The 14,071-nt window shown below is 63.3% G+C and overlaps 1 protein-coding gene across 1 annotated transcript; it reads right to left on the bottom strand.

Moving 5' to 3' along the window:
* Positions 1 to 1,139: 1,139 nt before the first annotated feature.
* Positions 1,140 to 12,760, bottom strand: AGXT (alanine--glyoxylate and serine--pyruvate aminotransferase). The gene is made up of 11 exons (XM_043877061.1): positions 12,366 to 12,760; positions 12,080 to 12,272; positions 10,494 to 10,558; positions 9,491 to 9,591; positions 6,907 to 6,977; positions 6,023 to 6,107; positions 4,462 to 4,557; positions 4,017 to 4,086; positions 2,820 to 2,915; positions 1,701 to 1,829; positions 1,140 to 1,489 (listed from the first exon to the last, which is right to left on the bottom strand). The coding sequence occupies exons 1-11, from the start codon at positions 12,594 to 12,596 to the stop codon at positions 1,382 to 1,384; spliced, it is 1,245 nt and encodes a 414-aa protein (XP_043732996.1). The 5' UTR covers positions 12,597 to 12,760; the 3' UTR covers positions 1,140 to 1,381.
* Positions 12,761 to 14,071: the final 1,311 nt, after the last annotated feature.

The raw sequence follows: 14,071 nt of genomic DNA, 5'->3' as shown, positions 1-14,071 counted from the left end.
TGGCAAAGGGGGCGCGCCAACCACACAGGAAGGGAAGTCTGCCCAGCAAACATCGTAACGACTGGGTGTCCCCTGGATAAAAGTGGACCTTGACCCCTTCCCCACTCCATGCACAGGATCACCGAGAGGGGGTCAGAACCTCAACAGAGAACTTGATGCCACAGGGCTTCTGAAAGAAAACCCGGGAAGAGGTCTTCAGGACCTCTGAGTGGACAGGACTTTCCCGGGGAGGAGCCGAACAGCACAGACTGTGAAAGACCCCCGGGAAGAAAGAGGATTTGAGCTCTGGGGTTTCAGGCCCTCTGGCCTCTGAGCCCCTGTGCTGACCGCAGCCGCCCTGGGGCAGGGTCTGGATCAGCCTGTTGGCACCAGCTCCCATGGTAGCTGAGAGCACCCGGGCCCACAGGCCTTGGGTTGGCTCAGGGCCCCACCCCAGTGCCCACCGCGGTGCCCTGTCCCCACCTGGTGAGCCACAGGGGCGGAGCCAGGCCCATGCCAGCCCTCCCCAAGACTCGGGGCTGCCGCAGGATGAGTGCCCATCTCAACAGCGGGACCCTGAAGCCTGCCTCTGGAGACTCTTAGACCCAGTGAGGACCGGGACATGTGGACGTGGCCATGACCGCCGGCAGCACACTCTGGTCGGGCCTGGACGGACCCTTCCCAGGAAGGACAGATGAGGGAGCCAGACCCAGGCACACTCCAGGGAGGGGCAGGGGCTAGGGACAGGGGGTCGGGGGTGCCAGGCCACAGGGGAGGGGGCTGCAGTCCTGGCCCCTGTCTGCTGCACATGTGAGTGCAGAGCGGCCCAGGGCCGGGCCCTCCCCGGCTCTCAGCGCCTGCATGTCTGCGGTGTGCCCGGGGCTCCTCAGGGCCCGAGTCCTGGCTGTGTGCTCCTGGGCCCTCGGAGCCCTAGCCTATGACTCCGTGGGCCGCGGGGCCTCTGTGGGTGTGGTGGGAGAGGAGGTGTCTGCAGGTTCAAGATCTAGACCCAGACTGTACAGTGACAGGGACCCCAGGCCGCTGACCAGCCCACACAACCCGTCCTCCAGCCCGGATCCTTCCGGCAAGGTTCTGCTCCCTGAATTCAAACCCCCAGCTCAGGTGCAGTCAGGGAGCAGGGATCCACTCCACACAGTGAAGACTGATGAAGCCTTTATTGAACCTTCATAGGAGGCCAGGGACCTATGGGGGCAACAGCTCAAGGAGAGGTGCTGAGGGTCCATGCGGCCACACCCAGGACGTTCCACCAGTGGAGGTGACGGGCCGCCTGGGGTGGGGCAGATGCCTGGGCAGGGCAGCTGCTGGCCGGTGCCCCCTGCAGAGTCTGTTCACCCCGGGGCCACACGCCCGCTCCCAGGGTGGACGAGGGGCAGGCAGCCCGTCACAGCTTGTTGCGGGGGCAGCACTGCAGGGCCTCCCGCAGGGCCCGGGTCACCCGGCCCACGTTCTCCCGCGTGGCGTTGCAGCCCAGCAGGCCGATCCGCAGCACCTGGGGCAGGGCCGGGGGAGGAGGTCACCTCTGGCGGGGCCTGGCTGCCAGCCCCGAGGTCAGCGCAGAGCCGGCTGGCATCCCCCAGTGCGGGAGGAGGGGCCGGGGTGCACTTGGCTGAGTCACTCCCCCGTTGAGAGAAAGGTGTCCCCTTCCTGCTACCACTGGCCTAGGCCTGGGCCTGGAGCGCTCATGGCCGCAGGGCCCTTACCTTCCCCGCCGAGGGCCCAAGGCCGCCGGCAATCTCGATGTCGTGGTGGTCCATGATGTACTTGACAATGTCCCTCCAGTCATAGCCCATGGGGACCACCACACTGGTGATGGTGGGCAGTCGGAGCGCCTGCAGGATGCATGGGGCTCGGCCACCTCCTGACAGATCGCAGGGAGACCCCCGCCCGGCCTCCAGAGGGGTGGCAGGGAGGGTCGAGCATGGGGGTGGGAGAAAGGGCCCATAGAGCGGGGTCTCCACCCTCCCAGCAGCCACGCCCGCGGCTGGTGCTCAGGGTGGGGCTTCCAGCCTCCAGGGACCCCTGCCCCCCGCCCTGTGTCCGCTCTCTGGCAGGTCACACACTGAAGCTCGGAGTGTCTGGCTCACCCAGCATACCCCACCCCTAACCCCTTCCAGGCTGGTGTCTGGCCGGGGCTCTGAGGGCCAACGGGCATCTTCTGGCTCAGAGATCACCCACGACTCCAGGCAGGAGGCTTTGGGGGGAGCAGGGGCACCCAGTTAAGTGTCCTGAGATCCAGAGGCCAGAAAGCCGTGACCATGAACATGACTGCCCCCACCCCGGACCCACATATCCAGATGGGGGCTGGACAGGAGCTCTCCCTTCTCTCCATCCGCACTTGCTGCCCCCTGCCCCCACCTCCTGCCCCTTGCCCCCTGCCCTCTGACCCCCTGCTCCCACCCCTGCTCCTGCCTTCTGCCCCTGCCCCCTTCCCTTGCCTCCCGCTCCCCACCCCTGCCCCCTGCACTCTGACCCCTGCCCCCTGCGCTCTGCCCCCTCCCCTCGCCTCCTGCCCCTTGCCCCCTGCCCTCTGACTCCCTGCCCCCCCCACCTGCCCCCTGCCCCCTGCCCTCTGACCCCCTGCTCCGACCCCTGCCCCCTGCCCTCTGCCCTCACCCCCTGCCCCCACCACCTGCCCCCTGCCCCCTGCCCCTGCCTTCTGTCCTCACCCCCTGCCCCCACCACCTGACCCCTGCCCTCTGACCCCCTGCTCCCACCCCTGCTCCTGCCCTCTGCCCCTGCCCCCTTCCCTTGCCTCCCGCTCCCCACCCCTGCCCCCTGCGCTCTGCCCCCTGCCCCCGCCCCTGCCCTGCCCTCCTCACCGGGTCCTTCACGAACAGCTGCAGGCCCAGCCCCTGCAGACACGCGTGCAGGTACTCGGAGGCCTCGCGGTGCTGCCGCCAGCTGTTCTCCAGGCCCTGAGGGAGAGAGTGCAGGCTGGGGGGTGGGTGGGTTCCCTCCTCGGGGCTGGAGTGGGAGAAGCTGGCTGGCATGCACAGCAGGGGAGCTCTGGCCTGCTCCCCTGGGGAGGCTCTCCTCTCCTGTCCTGGACACTGAACCCTTTGGGAGCCCCCTTGAGCCGCAGGTTTAAGGCCCTGACTCTTTCCAAGGGCCGGGCCTGGGCCCCTCGGGGGAAGTGGGAATAGTCTGGAGGGGAAATAGCCTGGGCCCCAGCCGGTGGTTGGGTCCTCCAGGCCCCTGGGAGGGGGTGTGCACCCAGCCAGAGGCGGGGAGCTGGCCAGGTGCAGACAGTGCCCTCCCAGCCCCTGACCCCACAGGCCCTGTTCTGGGGGCCCAGCATCCCCTGCTTCCAGAGCTCACAGCCGGGGCCCCGCTCTGGAGACCCCCCTGCCGAGTGTGCAGCCCCAGCCTCTCCGGCCACACACGCCAGCCCGAGGCTGGGACAGCCTTGCCCACGGCCCAGCCTGAGCCTAGCCCGGCCCAGGGCAGTGGTGACCTGAGTAGACACAGGGCAGACGTGGTTGGTGCAGCACTGCAGGCCTCTGCTGGCTGCTGGGCTGGCCACTGGGGGCTGTCCCGGTGTGTTTCTGGGCCTCTTGGGTCCCAAGAGTACGGACACTGCCCTGGTCACGGGCGCCGCCCTGGGGGCGTCACAGCTGCTGACCCGTGCGGCTCCTGCCCTCCCTGGGAGCTGCGGGCACAGCGGGGCTCCTGGAGGGGGTCTCACTCCCCAGACTTCCCTCGGGTCCGCCCTCTCTCCTTCCACCCGGCCTCTCTGCTCGCAGGCTGCCTCCCCTCTGCCTGCCCTTGTGTGTGCTTTACTGGGAGTCAGAGGGCGGGAACGTGGCCACACCTGTCCCCTCGCTGTGTCTGCCCCCAGGCCCCCCTCGGTCCGCAGCTAGCCCCTAGCCCCGCCCAGAGCCCTCCCGCCCCAGCCCAGTCTCTCTCCAGCAAGCCTCCCCAGGCTGAGGGAACCCCGGGTGGGGGCTCCGGGGCTCCCCAGGCTCGCCCTGAGGGACCCAGCTCCAGGCTCCCCGACTGCCCCCCGCCCCCCGCACCTGCTCCGCCAGGTGGGCCAGGCTCTCCCTCAGGCTGTACAGGCTGACAACCGGGGTGGTGTGGTGGTACCTGGGGCACAGAGGGGCCCGGGTCAGTGGGCGCACTCGGGCAGTGACTTGCTCTCCCCCAGCCCCCTCCCAGGGGAGCAGGGTCCAGTTTAGGGGTTATGGACTCGGAACCCGAAGGACAGGCAGATCGGGGTGGGGGCAGGGCTCCAGGCAGGGGCAGCGGCCGGGCCGCCGGGGCAGGTGGATGGTAGTGGAGGCCGGGCACTGGGTCCTGCCTAGAGCCCGGTGCCTCGCTGAGCTACTGGGCAGGCAGGGCACAGTTCCTGGAGGGTATTTCAGGCCTGGCACTGGAGAGCCTGTGGCTCTGGCCAGGGTGGGGGGAACGAAGGTGGGGGATCCCCCCCGTCAGTCCTTGCACCCCCATCCCCTCACTCACGTCCTGGGCTTGTCATCACAGCCCCAGAAGTTGGCCAGCCACTTGATGTCCAGGTAGAAAGAGACGGGCTTGGTCTTACGAGCATAGATCTTACTTCTGGGGAGAAAGAACCAGCAACAGTGCCCCTTGGTTTTCAGAAGTGAGCCCGGGCGGGGGTGCTCAGGCCCCATTGTCTGCGTTCAGACCCCCGGGGGTCCAGCCTGTGCCTCTGCCCGGGGTTGTGAGCCTGTCCCTCAGGACCCGGCTGGCACCCCCTTCCCTGTCTCCTCCCACGGAGTCGCCCTACACTATTCTCAGGTCCGAGAGAAAAGATGGGAAGGTCTGCTGGATGGTGAGTTCAAACACAGAAAGACTGCGGAGGGGACCCAGTTTGAGGAAAGCATCTGGGAAACTTGTTTGGAAAACTGGGGAAATCTGAAGACTGCAGTAGTCATGTTTCCAGACTGCTGTTCTAACCTACAGGCCCAGGACTGGAGCGGCCACACGCCAAGCTCCAGGCAGTCCGCCCATTGCAGGCCCGCCCCGCAGGCCCAGTCTGCAAGAGCTCCTTCCTTGATGTCTGTCCTTTGCTACTGTTCCTCCTGAATGCAAGGGTCTTCCCGTAAGGATTGATGCTTTCCAACTGTGGTGCTGGGGAAGACTCTGAGTCCCTTGGACTGCAGGGAGATCAAACCAGTGAGTACTAAAGGAAATCAACCCTGAAAATTATTGGAAGGAATGATGCTGAAGCTCCAATACTTTGGCCACCTGATGGGAAGAGCAGTCTCCTTGGAAAAGATCCTGATGCTGGGAAAGATGGAAGGCAGGAGGAGAAGGGGGCGACAGAGGATGAGATGGTTGGATGGCATCACTGACTCGATGGACATGAGGTTGAGTAAACTCCAGGAGTTGGTGATGGACAGGGATGCCTGGTGTGTTCTGCAGTCCATGGGGTCACAAAGAGTCGGACAAATCTTAGTGACTAAACAACACCAATACGTGAGTCAGACTCCTCTGTCTCAAGCCTGAAGCCAAGGAGAGACGCTGTCAGCAGCCAAGGGCCTCTGTTTAGTCCTGAACGGGCTTTCTGCCCAGTTGCCTGGCCTGTCCCTATGCTAAACGGATGCCAAATGCATAAGACACATAAGTATACCAGCCCTGAAGTTTTCTCTATTTGTTCAATACATTCTACAATGTTTATTGCATAGTTATCTGTCTGTCCATTTTTCTGTTTCAGAAATCTGAACATGGGTCACCATATACTTATGCTCTGTGTTTAATGGTGAGATTTAAATTTAAATAATTTAAAAATAGTATACCCACAAAAAATGAGAGGGGAGACTGAGACTAGAGGCCTAGGGATGAGGCCTTATCTCTCCTGGGAGCAAGTGAAGCTGGGGTTCACTGGAGGGGCCTAGAGAACAGCCTGAGAAGAGCCCAGTGCCCCGGGCTGGGAGACCCTGGGCTCCCCGGCAGGCCTCTCCTCCCACTGGGCCTGTTCTGTCCCTCCTTTCCTCCCCGCTGGGGCCGCTGGCCTTCACTGCCAGTCCGGTCCTGGGTGGGGGCGGCGGGGCTCACTCACTTGGCCTTGTCGCTGAAGGAGATGAGCGAGGTGCCTGGGGGCGCGTTCAGGACCTTCTGGGAGCCCGAGTAGAGGACGTCGATGCCTGCGGGGGAGGGGTGCACACTCAGGGGCCGAGCCCACTGGGGGGTCATGGGGGCTGCTCGGCCCAGACGCTGCCCGTCCAGCAGACGTCGGGGGTCCTGGGACCCACCATCCAGCTGTGCAAACATAGGGAGGAGCGTGCTGTGGGACCAGACCCCTCGCCTGCAGGACTGACACTGTTCCAGGCGGGCTGAGCTAACCAGGGGCCCCCGCTAGTGTCTGCTTGCTGTGGCAGACTCCCGTGGCTGGGGTCAAAGTGCAGGCAGAGGCGGTGCGGGTGGCCGAGGGGGAGGAAAGGTGATGCTCTCACATCCTGAGGTGCCCGTCCACGGGGTGCCCCCACCACCCTGGGATTTTAAAATACGGGCAGCAGCAGCGGAGGGCCCTGGGCAAGCAGCCAGCTGGGAGGACAGAGGACCAGGGCTGGGATCGAGCCCTGCCCCACCGCCGCCTCTCTGAGGGTGGGGCCAATGGGAAACCGAGGCCCGCTGGACGGGGTCCCAGGTCCCTGCCCACACCCGCCCCGTCAGGGCTCTGACTCTCTCCAAGTGCTTGTCCTGCAGTGTCCCTCTCTCCCTCCCTCTCTCCCTGGGCTTGTCCGGGCCCGACGGCCCAGCAGGGACACGGGGTGTGGTCAGTATGAAGGCTGTCCTGCCCTGGGAGGAGCTGGTACGTGCCCCGGGGCCTGTGGAGACTGGGCCCCGTGTGTGACTGCCGGACGTGCTCGGGGCATGGGACAGCGGGGAGGACTTCTGACCCTCAGAGGCCACCGATGGCTGGAGTGGGGGGCACGCACTCACCCTGCCGGTCCATGTGGATGGGGGCGCCCCCCAGGGATGCCACTGAATCCACCAGGAGCAGGCACTGGTACCTGGGGGGCAGCAGAGAGCAAGACAGGGCTTCAGATGGCGGCCCTCCCTGAGCTGGGGCAATGCGCAGCCCCCAGCAGGGGAGACGTCACACAGGGGCTCAGGATGGCCAGGCCCCTGGGGCTAGACCCCGGGTCCCCCACAGGTACTCGAGAGGGCCAGCCGGGCAGTCTGCTTCCTGCGGCTCAGCTGGGTACTCTGAGCTTGCAGGCCCCAGAGCTGTGTGGGGTCAGGGGAGCTGGGCAGCTCAAGGCTGGCCCTCTGTCTGTCCAGCAGCCCACCAGGCAGAAGTCCAGCACGTGCGGAGGACAGAGTCCAGGAACAGGCTGAGCTGAATCTCTGACCCTCCTCCACCCCACAGTTTCCTAGATGAAAGGCACAAAGAGGTCCCTGTGGACCCCTGGGGGTCACAGCCCAGGTGACACTTGTGAGCTCGGCCCCCTGGACAGGACTCCAGGGGGCAGGTGGTCCTGGCTGAGGCTGTGCCCAGCGGCCCCGTGGCCGCCTTGGAGGACAGACAGCAGGTCTGCCAGGATGATCCAGCCTGGAGGTGGAGTTTCTCTCCTTTCATCCTGTGGTCAACTGTCTAGAGCAGAAATGCTGGTCCTGGAAGGGGACCCTGTGGAGGGGTGGGGGCCCTGGGGAAGCCAGTGGAGGGCGGCGGCTTCTCTGGGGCTCTGGGGTCAGGGCAAGGTGGGCAGGCCCTGGGCCCAGACTGCAGGGTCGGCATCAAGCCCTAACCTGCATGGAGGGAGGTGGCACTCTGGGGACACCTGATCCTGCTCTCAGACTGGAGGGTCCACCCAGCCTCTGCCCAGGCCCAGGAGGACCCCAAGAAAGCCTGAACCCCACTCCACACGAGAGAGGCTGGGGTGGGCCCAGCGGGATAGGGAGCTGGGCCTCCCTGTTACTTCCTGTGGGGAGGGGTCTGCCAGCACCCCAGCCACCCCACCCAATCCCCAGCCTGTATCTGAACTGGGCTTGGCTCTGACCCCAGCACCAACACTCAGGGCCAGGCTCACTTGAGGGACACACTCACCTGAGGGACACGCTCACCTGAGGGGCCAGGCTCACCTGAGGGGCCAGGCTCACCTGAGGGACACGCTTACCTGAGGGGCCAGGTTCACCTGAGGGACCCGCTCACCTGAGGGGCCAAGCTCACCTGAGGGGCCAGGCTCACTTGAGGGACACACTCACCTGAGGGACAGGCTCACCTGAGGGCACAGGCTCACCTGAGGGGTCAGGCTCACCTGAGGGGCCAGGCTCACCTGAGGGACAGGCTCACCTGAGGGCACAGGCTCACCTGAGGGACACGCTCACCTGAGGGACAGGCTCACCTGAGGGACATGTTCACCTGAGGGGCCAGGCTCACCTGAGGGGCCAGGCTCACCTGAGGGCACAGGCTCACCTGAGGGGTCAGGCTCACCTGAGGGGCCAGGCTCACCTGAGGGCACAGGCTCACCTGAGGGGTCAGGCTCACCTGAGGGGTATGCTCATCTGAGGGGCCAGGCTCACCTGAGGGACACGTTCACCTGAGGGGCCAGGCTCACCTGAGGGCACATGCTCACCTGAGGGGCCAGGCTCACCTGAGGGACAGGCTCACCTGAGGGCACAGGCTCACCTGAGGGGCCAGGCTCACCTGAGGGACATGCTCACCTGAGGGGCCAGGCTCACCTGAGGGACATGCTCACCTGAGAGGCCAGGCTCACCTGTGGACATGCTCACCTGAGGACACAGGCTCACCTGAGGGACACGCTCACCTGAGGGACACGCTCACCTGAGGGACAGGCTCACCTGAGGGACCCGCTCACCTGAGGACACAGGCTCACCTGAGGGACACGCTCACCTGAGGGACAGGCTCACCTGAGGGACACGCTCACCTGAGGGGCCAGGCTCACCTGAGGGTCAGGCTCACCTGAGGGGCCAGGCTCACCTGAGAGCCTAGGCTTAACTATGGGGCCAGGCTCACCTGAGGGACATGCTCACCTGAGGACACAGGCTCACCTGAGGGACACACTCATCTGAGGGGCCAGGCTCACCTGAGGGACAGGCTCACCTGAGGGACCAGGCTCACCTGAGGGACATGCTCACCTGAGGGACACGCTCACCTGAGGGGCCAGGCTCACCTGAGGGACACGCTCACCTGAGGGACAGGCTCACCTGAGGGGCCAGGCTCACCTGAGGGGTCAGGCTCACCTGTGGACATGCTCACCTGAGGACACAGGCTCACCTGAGGGACATGCTCACCTGAGGACACAGGCTCACCTGAGGGGTCAGGCTCACCTGAGGACACAGGCTCACCTGAGGGACACACTCATCTGAGGGGCCAGGCTCACCTGAGGGACAGGCTCACCTGAGGGACCAGGCTCAGATATGAGGACAGGCTGACCAGAGGGGACAGGTTGACCTGAGAGCCTAGGCTTAACTATGGGGCCAGGCTCACCTGAGGGCACTGGCTCACCTGAGGGGCACTGGCTCACCTGAGGCACAGGCTCAGCTGTGGGGAAGGGAGTACCTGTGACAGAGCTCCCCATAGCCATCAAGAGGCTGCATCACGCCGGTGGATGACTCTCCATGGGCCAGGAACAGGAGAGCTGGCTTGTGCCGGGCCAGAGCCTGAGGGAGGAGGTGACAGCCTGAGGCAGAGCCAGTGGGGCAGGGCCTCCCCGTCTGCCAGCCCCTCACGTGAGGACTGTCCTGTGAGGGCGGGATGAGGCCTACCCTGACACTCCCGCCCACAGAAAGCCCCATAGACGGCCCCATAGATGGCCAGATCTGGGGAGGGAGGACTATCCTGTGAGGGTGGGATGAGACTGACCCCGAACACTCCTGCCCACAGACGGCTACATAGATGGCCAGATCTGGGCAGCGGGGACTGTCCTGTGAGGGTGGGACGAGCCCTGCCCCAGACACTCCTGCCCACAGACGGCCCCATAGACGGCCCCATAGACGGCCAGGTCTGGGCAGCGGGGACTGTCCTGTGAGGGTGGGATGAGACCGACCCTGAACACTCCTGCCCAGGGATGGCCACATAGATGGCCAGATCTGGGCAGCGGGAACCGAACCCTCCTCCAGCCCCGCCTGTGCTGGCAGGGCCAGGCATCTCGGGTCTGGGAGGAGGGCTCATTCCAGGACAACATGGACTTTCTTCCTGAGGCTGAGCCAGAGTGGCCCCAGCCCCCCCACCCCATCCTTCCGGGGCCAGCGTGAGGTCAGCCTGGTTCTGGGCTGGTTGGGCTGATCCTGCCCAATGAGGGAGCTGGCACCCCAAGACTCAGGGCATGGCCCGCTCCCCCCCCTCACTCCTGCCCCTGCACCCTGCCAAGACCTCGGTCCTGACCTAGCTTCCTTGGGGAGCTGGACCCTCCTGGTCAAACTTCCACCTGCCCCCAGGTGTGGGAAAGCTTTCAGGGCTGGGCAGCTGGGCTCAGAAGACCCGGGGACCCACCAAGGCCCCCTCCCTGCCCTAAGCCTGCCCAGCTGACCAGCCCCTCCCTGGGTCATTGCACCCCCCATACCTCTTCCACCTCCTGCAGAGTGAAGTGGCCTCCAGGCACCTTGATCATCGGGTACACGCGGGCTCCTGGGGGCAATGTGAGTGGTGAGCGCCCCCGCACACACAGGTGGGGACCAACACTGGGGACAGTGGTCGTGCTGAGCAGGTGGGGCCTGTGGGGGCCATCCACACCGGCCCAGCTGCTGCCCAGGAGAGGAGGTTGGGGTGTGCTCGGTGAATCCAGGCTCTGCGGCGAGCGGATGGGAGCAGGTCCCGCAGCTCTTGGTCCCCTGCTCTGGCCACCTTCCCTGAGCCCAGCCAGGCGGGGGCACCCCTGTCCCTTGCAGCCCTCTCCACAGAGGAAGTACAGATCTGTGCAAGGCTGAGTTTCAGAGGGTGACATCAGAGGGTGACTTTGGGAGGTGACATCAGAGGGTGACATCAGAGGTGACTTCAGAGAGTGACATCAGAGGTGACTTCAGAGCATGACATCAGAGGGTGACATCAGAGGTGGCTTCAGAGCATGACATCAGAGGGTGACATCAGAAGTTACTTTGGAGGGTGACATCAGAGGGTGACTTCAGAGAGACATCAGAGGGTGACATCAGGGGGTGACATCAGAGAGTGACATCGGGGGGTGACTTCAGAGGGTGACTTCAGAGGCTGACACCAGAGGGTGACTTCAGAGGCACCACAGTGTTTGATGAAGGACTGAATGGATGAGGGAGGCCTGAGCGGGCTTTGCCCTCTTTGGGGCCTGGGGGCTCCAGGAAGGCAGGCCCTTGTGCTGCTCCCTGTCTCATCCCCCCGCACCCCATGCACAGCAGACCCCCAACCTCATGTGCAGGAGGCAGGGAGTCCCAGGACCGTCCCAGAGCCCCAGCCCGGGGGTGTGGGGTGAGGTGGGGAGCCCCAGGCCAGGAGGGTGCCCTGCCCAACCCAGGGTCCCCTTGAAGCCTGTGTGTAGACTGGAGGGGCCCTGGCGAGGGGCCAAGACCCCCTCAGGCTGTCAGGGGTTGTCTGTTAACCTGGACAGAGTGCGGCTGCGTGTGGAGGTGACCAGCCAGGAGCTTCACGATGTTTCCAAACCACGATCAATCATTAAACCCAAAGCACACTTGGGCTCCGACTTTTGTCTCTCTCTCCAGAAAATTTTACTCTGGACTGCAAACTCTGTCCCTACCTCAGCATTTTGCGGCTGTAGAAACTGCTTCTGAGATTTTACAGGAGATGCAGCTTCTGGAACTTTGTCTTGTGACAGAGGCGGGGCTGGCCCCTAGAGACCTCAGAGAGCTGGGGGGTCCCCCAGGTTTGGGCTGAGACCAGCGGAGACCCTGCAGTGCCGGCCCCTCCATGGGCTTAGGAAACTGCTGACCCCAAGTTCCAAGAGACCAGGGGATGGGGGCCCCTGGAGCATCCTGACGTCCACTTGGAGGAGGCAGCAGGCCGGCAGGAGGTGGAGGCATGAAGCGTGGGGAAGGGGGTAGGTTCTGCCTGGGGAGGGCCTGAGGTTGGTAGCCGGACCTGGGTGCTTCCAGGCTTCATGCTGGGGCGGGAGGCCTTGGGGAAGGACACAGTGAGGAGCCACCCCCCTGCCCCGCCTCTTACCGATGCGCTCTGCGATGTCCTGGGCCCGCTGCCCCCAGATGCCGCTGACCCCGACCAGGAAGGAGTCGCCCGGCTCCAGCAGGTTGAACAGGGCGGCCTCCAGGGCGCAGTGCCCCGAGCCGCTGATGGCCAGGGTGAGGGCATTCCTGGTCTGGAACACATACTGGATGCCTTGCTTGATCTCGTCCATGATCTGGGGGTGGTGGACACACGGCTCACAGCCTCCCTGCTCCCACCCCCGGGAGGAGGCCGCCCGGGGACCGAGGCTGAGTCCTCGGTGACCTACCTGGTATACCTCCTGGTGCATGTGGCCCAGCGTCTGCAGAGCCCCGGCTGCCATGACGCGAGGGGTCAGGTTGGAGGGGCCTGGCCCCAGCAGCAGCCGGCTGGGGATGGACAGCGGCTTGCTCAGGGCCGCCGGGGGGGCCACCAGCAGCGAGTGGGAGGCCATAGTCCTCACCCAGCCTGCCGCCCTGTGCCCCAGGACCGCCCTGGCTGTGGTCAGTGCCCAGAGCATTTCCCAGCAGCCCCTGTGCTGGATAACCGGGCACCGCAGGGCACCGCGGTGTCTAGGAGCTGAGCCTGGAGGGTGGGTCTCAGCTCCACCCCCTGCCTGTGCTGTTGTCGTTGTTACCCAACCGTTATCAATGTCTGTCCTGCACGTAAAGGCCTGTCGACAGGGGTGGTGAACCCCGAGCGTCTAGGGAGGATCTGGCAAAGTCCAGTCAGCGAGAACAGGACAGAGCTGAGCGGGCTGGCCTCTGCCCTCCAGCCCTCCCCCACTCTGTCCCCAGGGATGCCCAGCCCTGTGAGGCTGGCGGGCGCAGGCGCCCCATATTTCATGTATAGGATGGGAGACCCAACATTTCCAACTTGGTGGGCCTGCTGGCTGTGTTAAAGGTTCTCAGCCCTGCTGTGGTGGTGAGGAAGCAGTCATGGGGTGTGGACCTGTGCCAATGACGCTTGAGCTACAGAAGGAGCCCTGGGCCAGATTCAGCCCAGGGCCACAGCTTGCTGACTCTTGCTTAGCTCTTGGAAAAACACACTTTAGAAATATATATGTCCTTTCATGTCATTCCTTTTTTGATTCTGCATATAAGGGATGCCATACAATATTTCTCCTTCTCTGCTTCTTACGTCACTCAGTATGACAGTCTCTAGGTTCATCCATGATGCTGCAAATGGCATTATTTCATCCTTTTTAGTGGCTGAGTAATATTCCACTGTGTGCATGCACCATGTCTTCTTTGTCTATTCATCTGTTGCTGGACATTTAGGTTGCTTCCGTGTCCTGACTTCTGTGAACAATACTGCGATGAACACTGGGTGCATGTACCCTTTCAGACCATGTCTTTCTCTGGATGTATGCCCAGGAGTGGGATTACTGGGTCACATCATAGCTCCATTTTTAAGGCACCTCCATGCTGTTTTCCATAGTAGTGAACCAATTTATATTCTGACCGCGAATACAGACTCATAGACTTAGAGAACAAATTTATGCTTTCCAGGGAAGAAGGATGGGGGGAAGGGATATTTAGGGCATTTGGGATTTACATGTGTGTGCATTCTTAGTCATGCAGCCATGTCCAATTACTTGAGACCCCAGGGACTGTAGCCCACCAAGCTCCTCTGTCCATGGGATTCTCCAGGCAAGAATACTGGAGTGGGTAGTCATTATCTTCTCCAGGGCAGCTTCCATCGAATCTGGGTCTCCTGCATTGAAGGCAGATTCTTTACCATCTGAGCCACCAGGGAAACCTGGGATTTACAAGTACACACTGCTGCAATCAACTAAGACCTCCTGTATAGCACAAGGAACTCTGCTCAATGTTACAAGGTAGCCTGGATGGGAGGGAAGTTTGGGGAGAATGCATACAGGTATGTGTGTGGCTGAGTCCTTCGATGTCCACCTGAAACTATTACAACATTGTTAATTGGCTATACTCCAGTATAAAATAAAAAGCTTTCTGAAAAGAAAAGAAAGAAAGAAGT

The sequence above is a fragment of the Cervus elaphus genome, chromosome 20 (assembly GCF_910594005.1).
Source record: "Cervus elaphus chromosome 20, mCerEla1.1, whole genome shotgun sequence".
NCBI classification, from domain to species: domain Eukaryota; kingdom Metazoa; phylum Chordata; class Mammalia; order Artiodactyla; family Cervidae; genus Cervus; species Cervus elaphus.
This window is presented reverse-complemented; position numbering and strand designations above follow the sequence as displayed.